Source organism: Pseudopipra pipra, chromosome 8, assembly GCF_036250125.1.
Source record: "Pseudopipra pipra isolate bDixPip1 chromosome 8, bDixPip1.hap1, whole genome shotgun sequence".
Taxonomy (NCBI): domain Eukaryota; kingdom Metazoa; phylum Chordata; class Aves; order Passeriformes; family Pipridae; genus Pseudopipra; species Pseudopipra pipra.
The window spans coordinates 770,669-783,810 of record NC_087556.1 but is presented as its reverse complement, the minus strand read 5'-3'; the positions used below and the strand labels follow the sequence as shown (position 1 = coordinate 783,810).

At 48.1% G+C, this 13,142-nt stretch overlaps 1 protein-coding gene across 1 annotated transcript in view; it reads right to left on the bottom strand.

The window, feature by feature from the left end:
• The window catches only part of RNLS (renalase, FAD dependent amine oxidase), a 63,577-nt gene that overhangs the window by 10,860 nt on the left and 39,575 nt on the right, over positions 1 to 13,142 (bottom strand). Inside the window, exon 5 of the mRNA XM_064662150.1 lies at positions 2,857 to 3,030. Within this exon, the coding sequence (XP_064518220.1) occupies positions 2,857 to 3,030 (174 nt within the window). The remainder of the gene's footprint in view (positions 1 to 2,856; positions 3,031 to 13,142) is intronic.

The window sequence follows — 13,142 nt, the reverse complement described above, 5'->3', positions numbered from 1 at the left end:
AACATAAATCTCAGCCTGAGCTGAACACTTACATTTTCCTTGTCACCACCATCTTCCTCAGATGAATCACAATCAGTCAAGGTTGAAGAGCAGAAGAATGAGAAGAAAACCGAGTGGAGCACGGTGCTAAAATGGACAGCAAGGTGCTGCTGTGCCTCCCACTGACATGTTCTGGAGGTCAGTCAGAAGCACAGAAGGAAAAACACAAATGAAAGACACTTGCAGGTGCACTAAAACAAACACAAAGGAACTTTACACTCAAGTGTTTTGGTTGCAGGACTCCACGTGTAAATAAATCTCACACTCAGCCTCCCTTGCCCACCTTGTCTGAAGTCTGGATGTGTGTGTCTGCCTCCACCAGCAGCACGTGCTTGGAGAAAAGTGGGTGACCACTTCTGGTTTTTACATAATATGCTCTGTACTTGGTTAATTTTTTTTGCATTTGGAGGCAGCAAAGCTATTTGATAATTCCATTAGAATCCCACGTTCGTTGTTCTCAGTGCTGGCCTTTTGAGGCCACATAGGAATGCAGGTGGGGAAAGCATGGATGAATTTCTCCCTTGGGCTGTGTCCTCTGTGACAGGACTAAGATCAGATATGGATAATACCAGTAGGTGCTATTAACTATCAAGTATTTTTCATTAAGTGCAACAATGGCAATGTAATCTCAGATGGAAGAACATCTCCAGCTGAACACTGTCAATAACAAGGAGACAATGCCAGAGGAAAACAAAAAATCATCTGTATTTGGCTTTCCTCACACTGTTTTTTACATATTCACTCTTGGTCCCTGCTGGAGAAAGCACACCAGGCTGGATACATCCTTATTTTGGCCAGTTCAGCCATTCTTTTGTTTTGTTTCCTCTCTTTTCAGAGCAACAGGCTAAATTCTTGGGGAAAATAACGAATTTGGGCTTCCACAGAGGGCTGGAGCACCTCTGCCAAGAAAGGCTGAGAGAGCTGGAGCTGTTTAGCCTGGAAAAGAGAAGGCTCCAAGAAGACCTCAAAGCCCCTTCCAGTCTCTAAAGGGCCTCCAAGAGAGCTGGAAAGGGACTTTGGACAAGGGCCTGGAGTGACAGGATGGAGGGGAATGGCTTCAAACTGCCAGAGGGCAGGGTTAGATGGGATAGTGGGAAGGAATTGTTCCCTGTGAGGGTGGGGAGGCCCTGGCCCAGGTTGCCCAGAGAAGGTGTGGCTGCCCCTGGATCCCTGGAAGTGTCCAAGGCCAGGCTGGATGGAGCTCTGAGCAACCTGGGACAGTGGGAGGTGTCCCTGCCCATGGCAGGGGGTTGGAACAAGATGATGCTTAAGGTCTCTTCCAACCCAAACTGTGATTCCAACCCAATTCTGTGATTCTCTGACTCTGATCAGTGGTAGCAGCAGCAACAGATCCGGCAGCAACATCCCTGAGCTGAGCCTCGGGGAGTTCAGACTGCAGGTGAAGAAATGCTTCTTCCCCAGTGGAGGGGCAGCCCTGGGCCAGCTCACCAGTGATGTGGGGGATCTCCAGGCTGGTGTTTTTAAAGCCTCAGACAGACAAGGCACAGCCACCCCAACCCTGTGTTCGCAAAGTCTGCTGTTGAGTGGGAGTTGGAGCAGAGGTTTCCAGAAGACCACGTCATTGTGGTCCTCAACATCCTCCCAAGGGGCAGCAGAGGGGCAGGTACTGATCCCTTCACTCTCATGACCAGTGACAGGACCCAGGGAACGGCTGGAGCTGTGCCAGGGCAGGGTCAGATTGAATCTCAGGAAAAGGTTCTTCCCCCAGAGGGTGGTTGGCACTGCCCAGGCTCCCCAGGGCAGTGGGCACAGCCCCAAGGCTGCCAGAGCTCAAGGGGGGTTTGGACAATGCTCTGAGGGACAGGGTGGGATTGTTGGGGTGTCTGTGCAGGGCCAGGAGTTGGATTCAATGATCCTGATGGATCCCTTTCAAGTCAGCATGTTCTGTGATTTCATAGAGGTCCTGGCCCCCACTGCCTCCCGACTGCTTATTCCATCAAACTGCACGTACCAAGTGAACTTGGGAATACTTAATAACTGCGTATTAGACAGCAGCTGAATAAGAAAATCTTTATTCTGTGACTGCGAGTCACAGGGCTCTGTGGGTCACCACAAAGGTGGGCAGGTTTTTCACCCCACAACACGGTCGTGGTTCACCCTGGTCACCATCACAACTCAAGTAACAGAATCGGGCAGCGTCTCCAGCTCCTGATGAACTTGATTAAATTCAAATGCTGGTGGTTTCTCTTGAGCTATTCTATGCCAACACACTCTTCGTATATGCAATACATTTAATAAATAAAACATATACTTACTCGACTGCCGCCTTCCAGAAATAGATGAGAAGTGTCTGCCTTGTGGGATATCCTCCAAGCCTTACCAAGCAATCATTTCAAGGATTCTCCGTGATTATAAAAGCACACTGGCTAACTCTGAATTGGGCTGAACAGCCTCAATTATATAACTCATTACTACTTCCAAGCTTGCTTAGTGGAAAGAACAGGAGTTGTAGAGTGAGACGATGGGAGAAAAATTGGCATGTGCATGAATCAACGTTTAAACAAAGGCACTCCGGCTCTTTCTTGGAATAGCAACATTTTGATGTCTCAAATCCCCCGACACTGGTTTCATAAACGCAGTAACGTAAACCATGTGCTGGGTGGTGATTTTCTGAGGACCTTCCCGCTTTCATTGTGTATTTTATTACAGGCCAAATGTGACATTAAATGCTATCCGCTGCGGCTTGGAGTTAAATACTTGCTCTGTTCAGAATAGCAACACTCAATTAAACAGCATTTTTCATGATCTACACCCTCTATTGTCACTGTGTTAAAGGGAAATAATGGGAGCACTGACCTATATTGCGTTTCTTATTATCGATGGAGATGAAGCGTATGCAGGGATTATCAGTGATGTACTGAGCAGCCCAGGGGACATCAATCCGTGCACCAGCTTCATAAAAAAGTCCCAGAGCGTAGCGGGAGGAGTAGCTCACGGATTCCAGTTGCTGCTTTTGACTTTCATTAATTACTGTAGGAAAAAAAAAAAATCAAAAAAATCAGACAATCCCTCTCTCCTCTCAGAACATTAAATATGTGAATGCTGCGGTTAAGCTGATTATTCCTTCCAGAAAATGACCAGACTGCTAAAACTAAGAATTTAATATTAAGCCTAGTGCTTTGTAATATTTTTTTCTGGGACACCTCTTCATGAAGTTTTAATGGTGCATTATGTAGAGTATGCCCTTCACACACAACCCTCCCCCAGCCGCTGGTGGTTCATCTTCCAGCTCTCTGCTAGTTGCCTCTGACTGGAAACTTCAATGATCAGTGACTTTTTCCCAGATCTTTTCTCAAAATGGTGAATAAATTTTAAGAGGTTTGGGTTGCCTCAAGCACACCAAGTAAATGGTTGCATGGCTCAACAAAAAGCTAAATGACTTCACATACTGACAAAATGAACCCAGAGACTCTTGAATGTCTGGGGAAAATACCCCACAACTTGTGTGTTGCAACCTGAATGAACAAAAGCACACAAAGGGTTTGCAGTGAGGCTCAGCTCCTTCAGCTGAAGGTATTTTAAAGCAGTTTACAGTGCAAATATAAATCCATTTCTCCCTATGATTAACTCCTCTATCTCCTAGTTACAGTAATATCTGCTTTTTGCCTCAATTCGATAATCTTCACAAAAAGCTGCACAAAGTGGCATTAGCCCCACTGTGCACTCAAATTCTATTTAATTTCATGCCAAAGAGAAAGACAACAGTTGGACTAATCGTGGAGGTGGGTTCCATGTCTCTCTTCCTGTGACTGCATGGACAACCAACACTTCTGTGAGCTGGAGCAGGACATGCAGAGGATCACAAGTCAGATTCCATCCCAAATCCCACCAGAAACCAACCCTGAAACGTCTTCAAGAAAAAGCCTCACGAATTTTGAGGATTTTCCCCACGTATTTTCCCATCCACATTCCCCATGTATTTTCCCCACAAATATGCTGGGGAATGGAGAAATGGGGGGAGAGGGGGGCAGAAAGAAACACTGATCAAAGTGTGAAAGCTGGGCAGTGAAAAGGAGGAGAAACCAGGCATCTGGCAGTAGGGCTGGTGGTGGAGATGGAGGAAGGCAGAGGACAGGGTGCCCAGGAGGGCAGGACTGGCTGAGCACGATGGGGTTGGAAGGAGCTCCCTTTCCCTCTGAGAAGGTGCCAAGGGGTTCAGTTGCCTCTCACCTCACCCCTGGCACTCGGATCTTTCCAAGCAGGATTTACTCCAAGGCTGCTCTGCCTTCCCCCGGGGCAGGCTGCTCCCCTGGGATCCAGGGCTCCTGGGTGCCTAGGGCTCTATGCCCACAGTCCAGAGCAGCGTGGCATGGAGACCACCCCAGGCTGCAGCAGGGCACTGGATTTCATCCCGCTGTTCCGTGCCATCCAAACATTTTGTGTTGACCCAGGCGCTGGCAGGACTCCCCCAGCTCCATGAGTCTCCTGCAGGCTGTTAACTCACTCCTCCTCCATCCCTCTGCTCTTCCACAGTTTCTCTCCAGCTTTTGCAGCCCCCGGGACCGGGAGATTCCGCAACCTGGCACAGCCTGTCCCAGGAGGAGGGAAAGGGAAGGGATTAAGCAGGGCTGCGGGGCGGGCTGGAGGACTGCCCTGGAGGAAAGGATGCCAGAGGACCTCGCACATCCCGCCCCACTGGAAACACTCCCTGGCCTGCGCTAAGATCCTGCTGAAGCCATGGATTTAACAGCACGGGCACACGGTGCCAGCATCCGGGAACCACCTCGGGGCTCTTCTCCAAGGGGGAACAGCGGCGTTGGCCATTTCAGCCCTGCCTGTCCCAGTTCCTCCTGGCAAAGCACAAGAGCCCAGGCAGGGAACAGAGCTGCTGCTGCTGCTAAACACATTAAGCACAGAGCATGGGCCAGATCTCACCCAGAAACCCCCCTGTCCTCTTTCAGGTAAGGGCTCTGCCCAGCTGGGTTCTGAGATGTCCACCAGCACCAGGTCCCCTTCCTACAGTACGATAAATAATCACAGTGTGTTGCACATTCTTGCTGTGCTTTGAAAGAATATTTAAGTCCCATAAACAAGCAAACAAACACAAAGCCCTAACATCCCATCTAAACCAGCACTCTTTGTCCAGGTTACTCTGGCAACTCATTTCCCCTTGGGGAAGGAAAAATAAACAAGACCTCCCCCGGCCTGCAAAGCAAATTCCCCCAGCAAAGCCGTGCTGCAGGAATGCATCTGGGATGGAGCTGAGCTGCAGGGGAAGGGACCAGCAGGTTGAACTTTGCTTCAGGTTTACTACACAGAGCCCTTCAGAAGGCACAGCCTTCACAACCAACGTTCAGTGCTGCCAAAGGCAAGGCAGCCAGTTGGCTCGTTTAAGACTTCCCATGTCTTTAAGGACCTGCCTTCACAAGCTGTAAAGGCTCAGAAGGTGTGAGGGGTCAGTGGGGATGGATGCTGAGCAGCAGAGCAGGAACCAAAGCTAAGCCAGGATTTTGTGAGCTGTATCTATGCACCTACACACAGAGCTTGGCCAGGGGATGCTGGGGAAAAAGGGATGAAGGAAAGAAACGAGCCCAGCTGGGCAACATCCTTCCCGGGTGAAGGGAGAAGAGGGAGGGCAGGCAGACGAAGTGACAGAGCTGTGACTTCACAGATCAAAGGACTGTAAACAGCCAGGGTGGCTTGTTCACAGCAGCCAGGAAAGGAACAGCTTCAGGAAGGAGTGACTTTTCAAAAAGCCTCGAGGAGCTGGAATAACACACAGGCTGAGGGCAGCCTGTCACAGTGCCCAGCGCCTGCAGGCACTCTGGGGACAGTGACAGCCTGCTCACTACAGAGATGTGAACCCCAGAAACACTGAGGAGTTCACAGAATCACAGAATCAAATAGCTTGGAAAACACCCCTGAGATCATCAAGTCCAACCTGTGACTGATCCCCACCGTGTCCCCCAGCCCAGAGCACTGAGTGCCATGGCCACTCCTTCCTTGGACACCTCCAGGGATGGGGACTCCAAACCTCTCTGTCTAATCACCTTTTCTGTGAAGAAAGTTTCTGTGAAAAAAGGTTCCTCCAGACTCTGCCCTGCCCTGTCCTGGGGGCAAACCAGAGCTGGAAGGGAAGCTGCAGGGTGGGAACAGGAGGGCAGCGCTGCCACGCTGGTCACCCCACACACGGGCACTGCCAGGCTCAGGATCAAGGCAGTGGCAGCAGGTCACTGGGGCCACGTCTGAGCTACCTGGGGCATCCCTGGGGATGGGGATCCCCCACCACTCTGGGCCCCTTCCCAGGGTTGCCCCACTCTCACAGGGGAGAGCTGTTTCCCTGGGCTGGACCAGGGTTCCCTGCACTGCAGCTGTGCTGGTGCCTCTGCTCTCCTCCTGCCCACACCATAACCCAGGAATGACTAACACCCACCACCCCAACAGTCAGGTTTACATCTCAAAAGTGTGTTAATTCAACTACTGATGCACCAGTTCGCTTCGTTATGGCTCAGGTTTTTAAAAAAATAACGTCTGGGGTTCACTGGGTCCTAAACGGCTGCAAATTTAGTTTTTACAAGGGAGTTTTTACAGCTTGAGAAGACAGGCAAGAAAGTGGTATCAAGTCTGAAATCCAGCAATGAGAAAGTTGAACTACAGGCAGAAACAAGGTTAAGAGTTGTAAGACTGAGGTTTTTTTCCCCTGCTCCATCCATTATGTGTTTCAGCAAGGCCAACAAGTTGATCTAAGGACATGAAGAGAACCTTCATTTCGAATTTCCATACTTTTATTGCTTTAAATGAAAACCAGACTGTTGTTTTAATGCTGTGGATGAAACCACAGAATAACTATTAATTTTTCTCCTTCCAACAAAAACGGTTAAGATGATTTTAATAACATTTTGGAAAAAAAAAAAACACACCAAAACACAACCCTCTAGCTTTCAGACCACGGAATTGCCCAGCATATAAGAATCAGCCATAGCAATATTTTTAAAGCACTGCATAAAGACACGAAAATCTTGTATTTTCCACTGAAAAACTCAGCTACAGCTGCACTGCGAGTGCCACTGAAGTAAGTGTCCTCTGGAGATTTCATCACATCAAAGCAAGGGGCATGCATACTTCATTTGCTGTTTCTCCAGACACTGACAGCACAGTGGATTACTTATCTGTGACACTCAATAAATACAGCCAGGGCCTTTTATCTGCCGTTCCAGTACTTTAATGTCACCTCGCCGCCTCACTCGTGTTGTGGGAAGGAGAGGACCCAGAGATCCCATTAGGGCCAGCAAGAGAGAGGAGAGCCAAGGCTTGAGCTGGCAGGCTGGGAGCACGGGCACCAGGCCATCCAGGCAGCCAGGACCGAGCCCAGCCTCCCATCACCAAGGCCAGGGAAGCAAAAATAAACCCAGCTGCTCCGACGGCCAAGAACCGACTGGGACGAGCGAGGTTTAATCCCGGACATTAGGTCTTTTGCCAGCAAAGTCCAGGAGGAGATTGCAATATCACAGACTCACAGAATGGTTTGGGTTGGAAGGGACCTTAAGCATCATCTTGTTCCAACCCCCTGCCATGGGCAGGGACACCTCCCACCAGCCCAGGTTGCTCCAAGCCCTGTCCAACCTGGCCTTGGACACTTCCAGGGACCCAGGGGCAGCCACAGCTTCTCTGGGCAACCTGTGCCAGGGCCTCCCCACCCTCACAGGGAAGGATTTCATCCCAATATCTAATCTAAACCTACTCTCTGTCAGCCTGAAGACACCTTTCTCTGCAGAGAGGCACTGCAGGAGCCATGCAGCACCTGGATCACTCACCACCAGCTTTCGGCAGCTGTCAGAGGCTCCAGCAAGGACTGGGCTTGCAACAGCACTTTTGAGCAGGCAGAGACAGGGATGAGACACGATGGGCCAGTCCAGGACTCAGCTCAGCCTGGTAACTGAAGCAGACAGGTCACCTGTGACATCCCACCAAGTCCCATGAACCCGCCACTGTAGGTCACAGCTGCTAGGGCCAGGGAGAAACCACGTCCAGAACTGCAGGGAAAAGCAGATGCTACAATGTGAGATGCATTGCAAATGATACTTGTTCTGCAAAGTTTCACTATTCCTAACCCAGTACTTCTGAAAGCCTGTGGATACTTATCTCCCCATCAAGCCACCACGTGATGTCAGAGCTCAGCTGGGACGCTTGTATCCAGCTCCTGCATGACCAAAGGGATGTGTGGGCAAACCTGGGTAAACAAACTGAGATCCTGGTTTGAAAGACTTCCAGGGAGAAGGAAAACTCTTATTCTGCTTCACCATCCAGTCTTGCTGAGTGGCACAGGCCCCTGACAACCAGTAGCTCCAAAGGAGATAACAAACAGCTGGATACAGCCTGTGCTTTAGTGCACAGGCTGCCTAATAGGTTAATAATCACTTATTAAGGTATGGCCAAGGTGGCTGTAAATCTAGAGACAAGCAGACATGACCAGCCACCAGAGCAGTATGGAAAAAACCCCTATGGCAATACTTTTAAGGAATGAAAGTGCTATTAAACCAGCAAAATATGAGGATGCTGGGCTTGCAGTTTTCTCTTTCAGGAAAAGATTGCTCTTTTTAGTCTTAACTTCTTTAACTGGAAACTTCTTATGCTTCTAATCATCCGACAGCTTTAGTGGGAATAGCATTCAAGTCTGGCTTGAGCTCTGTGACTTTGTCACTGCTCAGCCACCCAGCAATTTTCAGATCCTGAGCTTCCTTTTCTGGAAACAAAATTAGTCCTGCCCAACTCCCAGTCCCCACTTTCACTTCTCTTCACTAAGAGAAGTAAAATACCCTGTCCATTCCTTCTTGCTGGAAAACACCTTCTGGAAAATGTTGTGAGACATCCAGAATTAAGAAAACCTGACAAATCCGTAACTATCTCGGAGGTGTTGCTTGTTTTCCAGCAGATGAATGAACTGGTGCACAAGTCCCCCTGTGACCCCCCAGAACTCAATTCAGCCTTGGACTAGGAAGGTTTCCCTCTGCCTTCTTCATTTTTTCTGGCCCATACTTCCATGACCACCCACTGCTCTCACAGCCGTGCCCTCAATAACCCCACCACTGACCCAATCCCCCCAAAAGGTTTCATGATTTCCTGAGGCTGCTTTGCTGACGACTTCACTTGCAGCACCCGACGCTGCCAGCGATGTAAATGCGTCACTCAGACACTGCCAGTGCCAGGGTGTCTGCAAGTGGCAAGTGCCCACCACTGTTTTAAAAGTTAAAAGGAAACGCTGTGGTTAAACGGCAGCAAAGGTATTTTTAGCCTGGGTATCAAGTTTAGAGATTCCCATCAGAATGGGCAGCTCGGGTAAGTACCTGGAGGGACAGTTTATTGTCACAGCTGGCAGAGCAGGAGATGAATTATTCAGGCTGGCACATTATCATAACCTTCACACAACGAAGCCTCCTTGGATGGCAAACTCTTCCTCCTCAGCAGGCTTGCAGAGACCTTTCCTACTGCTCTCTGGAGGCAGAAGCTGCTGCCCTGAGCTCTCCAGCTGTGTGGTGACAAAGGACAGGCTTTCCAGGCCATCCCCCTCGGCAGAGCCACCAAGCCACTGGCCCTCTGCCACGGCGCTGACCGATTCAAGATGCAGCCTGTTCCTGCCTCTGCCTTTGCGTAGGAGGGAGCAGAGGTTATGAGAAAGGCTCAGTTTCTAAGTCCAGCTTCCTTATCAAACAGCTTGGGAGCTTTTTAAAAAAGGCAGCATAACAGTTAAATGCAGCCCTGCCTGTATCTGCACTGGAACGCTCACTAAACGCAGTTATCTGCTGGGATACACTTCTCATTGTTGGAATAATCCACTCTGGATCCAACGCAGCACTCACCTCTGAGCATCTGAAACGTCCACGAGGACTTAAATAACTGCTCCAAATCACTGCAGTCCTGGCTGACTCTGGCCCAAAGCTTCTTTATCTAAAGTTTGTGGCATGCAAGGGAAAGGAATGTTTCGAAACGTAGATGATTAAGTGGAAAAGAAAGATGCTGGGGGATAAAAAGGCAGAACAAGTGATTTTTTTAATGAACTTCATAAGAATTATGCTTGGATACCTGTCTACCAGCTGCTCTCGACAAGATTATTAAGAATTCAGACTCACAGAATAGCTGGGGTTGGAAGGCACCTCTGGAGATCATCCAGTCCAACCCCCCTGCCCAGGCAGGGTCTCCCAGAGCAGGTGACACAGGAACATGTCCAGGTGGGTTTGGAATGTCTCCAGAGAGGAGACTCCACAGCTTCCCTGGGCAGCTGTTCCAGTGCTCTGCCACCCTCCATGGGAACAAGGTCTTCCTAAAGTTGAGGTGGAGCTTCCTGTGGTTTAGTTTATGGCCACTGCTCCTCATCCTCAATATTTCACTCAGTATTAAACTAAAACCTCCATCGATTTGCACAAGAAACATTTTCATGAACCTCCTGCAGCACCACTTATGTCCAAGTCAACTTTTGAATCAGCAGAAAAAAGGAACTGCACCTTTTCTAGGATGGGGGACAAAGCTGGCATGAGGGCTGAGAGCCACCCACTCCTGCCTCCTTGGAAGGAAGGGCAGGGATAAGGAAACAGGGGAGATGCTCCACAGGATTTCTGTCGCTTCAGGTCATACTTTTTACCAAAGAAAACTCAGATTCAAAGCAGTAACGTTTTTTGTTACTTCTACTATACAATTCCAGTTTTCAATTTAACAAACCTCCATCCTCCTTCCCCAGTCCCACAGTTACTCTTCCCCTGCATTACCCACAGCCCAGGAGCGTGGCCATGCTGCTCTCTTAGGCCTGTGTGCTCAGCCTCCAGTCTGAAAGTGGCTTTAATGCACACATTCACATTATTTTGCACTTGCATTGATGGGGAAAATAACTTTTCAGATGGGTTATCTGGATGGCTGAGAAGCTGCCTCAACCAGCAGTCTGGTCCCACAACACACAGCACACCCCACAGTTTGTTGTATCCAGGGTTTGGATTCAAAATTAATCACATCTTCGTTTAAAACATGAACCTCTGCTAAGCTCCCACCCTGGGAAGGACAGGATATGACATTTACAAGCAAGTAAAACTAAAGGAGAAGACAATAACTGATTCTTTCAGCGATCCAAACCCTTCCTGTGGTTACAGCACAACCTGCTCGGGGAAAGGAATCCAGTCCTGTAATGGTTCAAAATGCCCATATTTTAGCTGGGAAGTTTCTTCCAGTTTTGTTTGGGAGGGAGCAGAGATAAACATCTCTGTGGGACAGAATAACTCCTTCCAGCAAGGAATACTCAGAATTTTCCAAGAGATTTTGGACATGCTTGGAAATTTCATTCATTTAAGAAAGAACCCCAAGAAATAGGTCAATAAAGTCCAAATAAAAAATATAATACACATGGTACACTCCAGCTTTTGCTTTGTAAGCATTTAGAGGTAATGATGTAGAATATACATGACATGGCATCAGGTAACTCTCACTAGCAGGACTGCAAATACCATTTCCATACTACAACAACATTTTTAATGTGTTATTCTCACAAAGCCCACTGGTTTCTGTGGCTGGCACTGAAGTCGACAGAAGCTGAAGACAACTTTGAGAAAATCTGATCTTATTCAGAAACCTCTGTATAGATTTAAGATCTCATCTTGGAGCTAAGAGGCTTGGAAAAGTTTGGCTAAAAAAAAAAAAAAATAAAGCTCATTGTCACATTTCCCCTGGATTAATTTGCAAATTAATTTGCAAAAGTTACTCTGTAACTTGATGTAGGAAGGAAGCTCTTCTAAGTCCCTCTGTAATGACACGGCACAGCAGGAAGATGAAGCTGGATTAATTTGCAAATTAAGCTTCCTTCCTACATCAAGTTACAAAGTCCTGCACACAGTTCTGTTACTCTCTGGTGCCAAAACGTAAAAGCTCATTACTTACATAATCGCCATCATAAAACATTTAGCAAATAACTTATGCACCTACTGTACACAGCACTGAGCTGAATAATAAAGTCAAGAGGATTTATTTTCTTTAAATATTACACTAGTTGCTGAAATAGCATTAAAAGCTTTTCAAGGCAAGCAAGTAAGAGGTTGGCTTACGGCTCTGTGTTTTGACTCGGACAGAATAAACACACAAATAAATTGAATTAAGATCTGCCTGATGTTTGTGGCTTCTGGGCTGCAGCTCCTCGCTGGTTACAGTGGAGGACCCTAATGGCACACAGAGCTGGAGCACAGCAACTTGTGGGGTTCCCCCACGAGGTCCCAGCACAGAGCAACCCCTTGCAATGCTTCCCTTTTCCCAAACTCCCATCCCTGCCTGTAATGCGACACCAGACACTGGGAATGCAAACTCACAGCACCAAAATGCAGCTTTACAGTAATGGGCAGCAAAGCTACTTCCATTTAAATCAGCACCAGAGGAAAATGCCTTCAGGCATTAATTATTGAGGAAGGATTCAGCCAGTCACTGGAAACTTCCACTTAAGACAAAAAATTAACATATTTTCTTCTCTTTTTAGAGAAGTTCATTACCAGGAGGATGCAAAAGTTACAGAAACACAGGGTAGAACTGTGCACATCAGAAAGTCACAGGAATTGTATTCAACTTTGACAAGAATCACCTTTGGGGTGATCTTTAGGGGATTTTTCCCCCCATTCAGGCCAGACCAGTTAGGAAGTTTCAGTATTACCTTTATTCAGACCTCTCTTTTTTTTGTTTTCATGTTCTGAATCACTCCAAACAGCCTGTGCTGGAAGAGAGGTTTATCCTTCCAGAGACTGCTAATACAACGCAGCTGCCTCTTCCAGGCTGAAGAATCCCAGGATACTTAGTCATCTCTTCCATGCCTCTGGCCATCCACCCCCGTGGGCACCTCTGGAGCTTTTTGGATGTTGAACACACAACTGCACGCCACAGTGGAGCTGCAAGCACACCAGGGACGTCTCCAAGAGCACCAAGGAATGCACAAATAGGAGGAGCTGGGAATCTGAACAGGAGCCCCTGATCCACTTCTCCTCTGAGTCATATGACCTTCCTATACATGGGTTAAAACCAAATTACAATGGTCTCCCTCCTAATGTTGGGGGCATTATCAACCACATTCCTTCTTAAACAGCACATGTAGTAGAAGTGGAGTGGAAGATGCAGCCAAGAAGTGG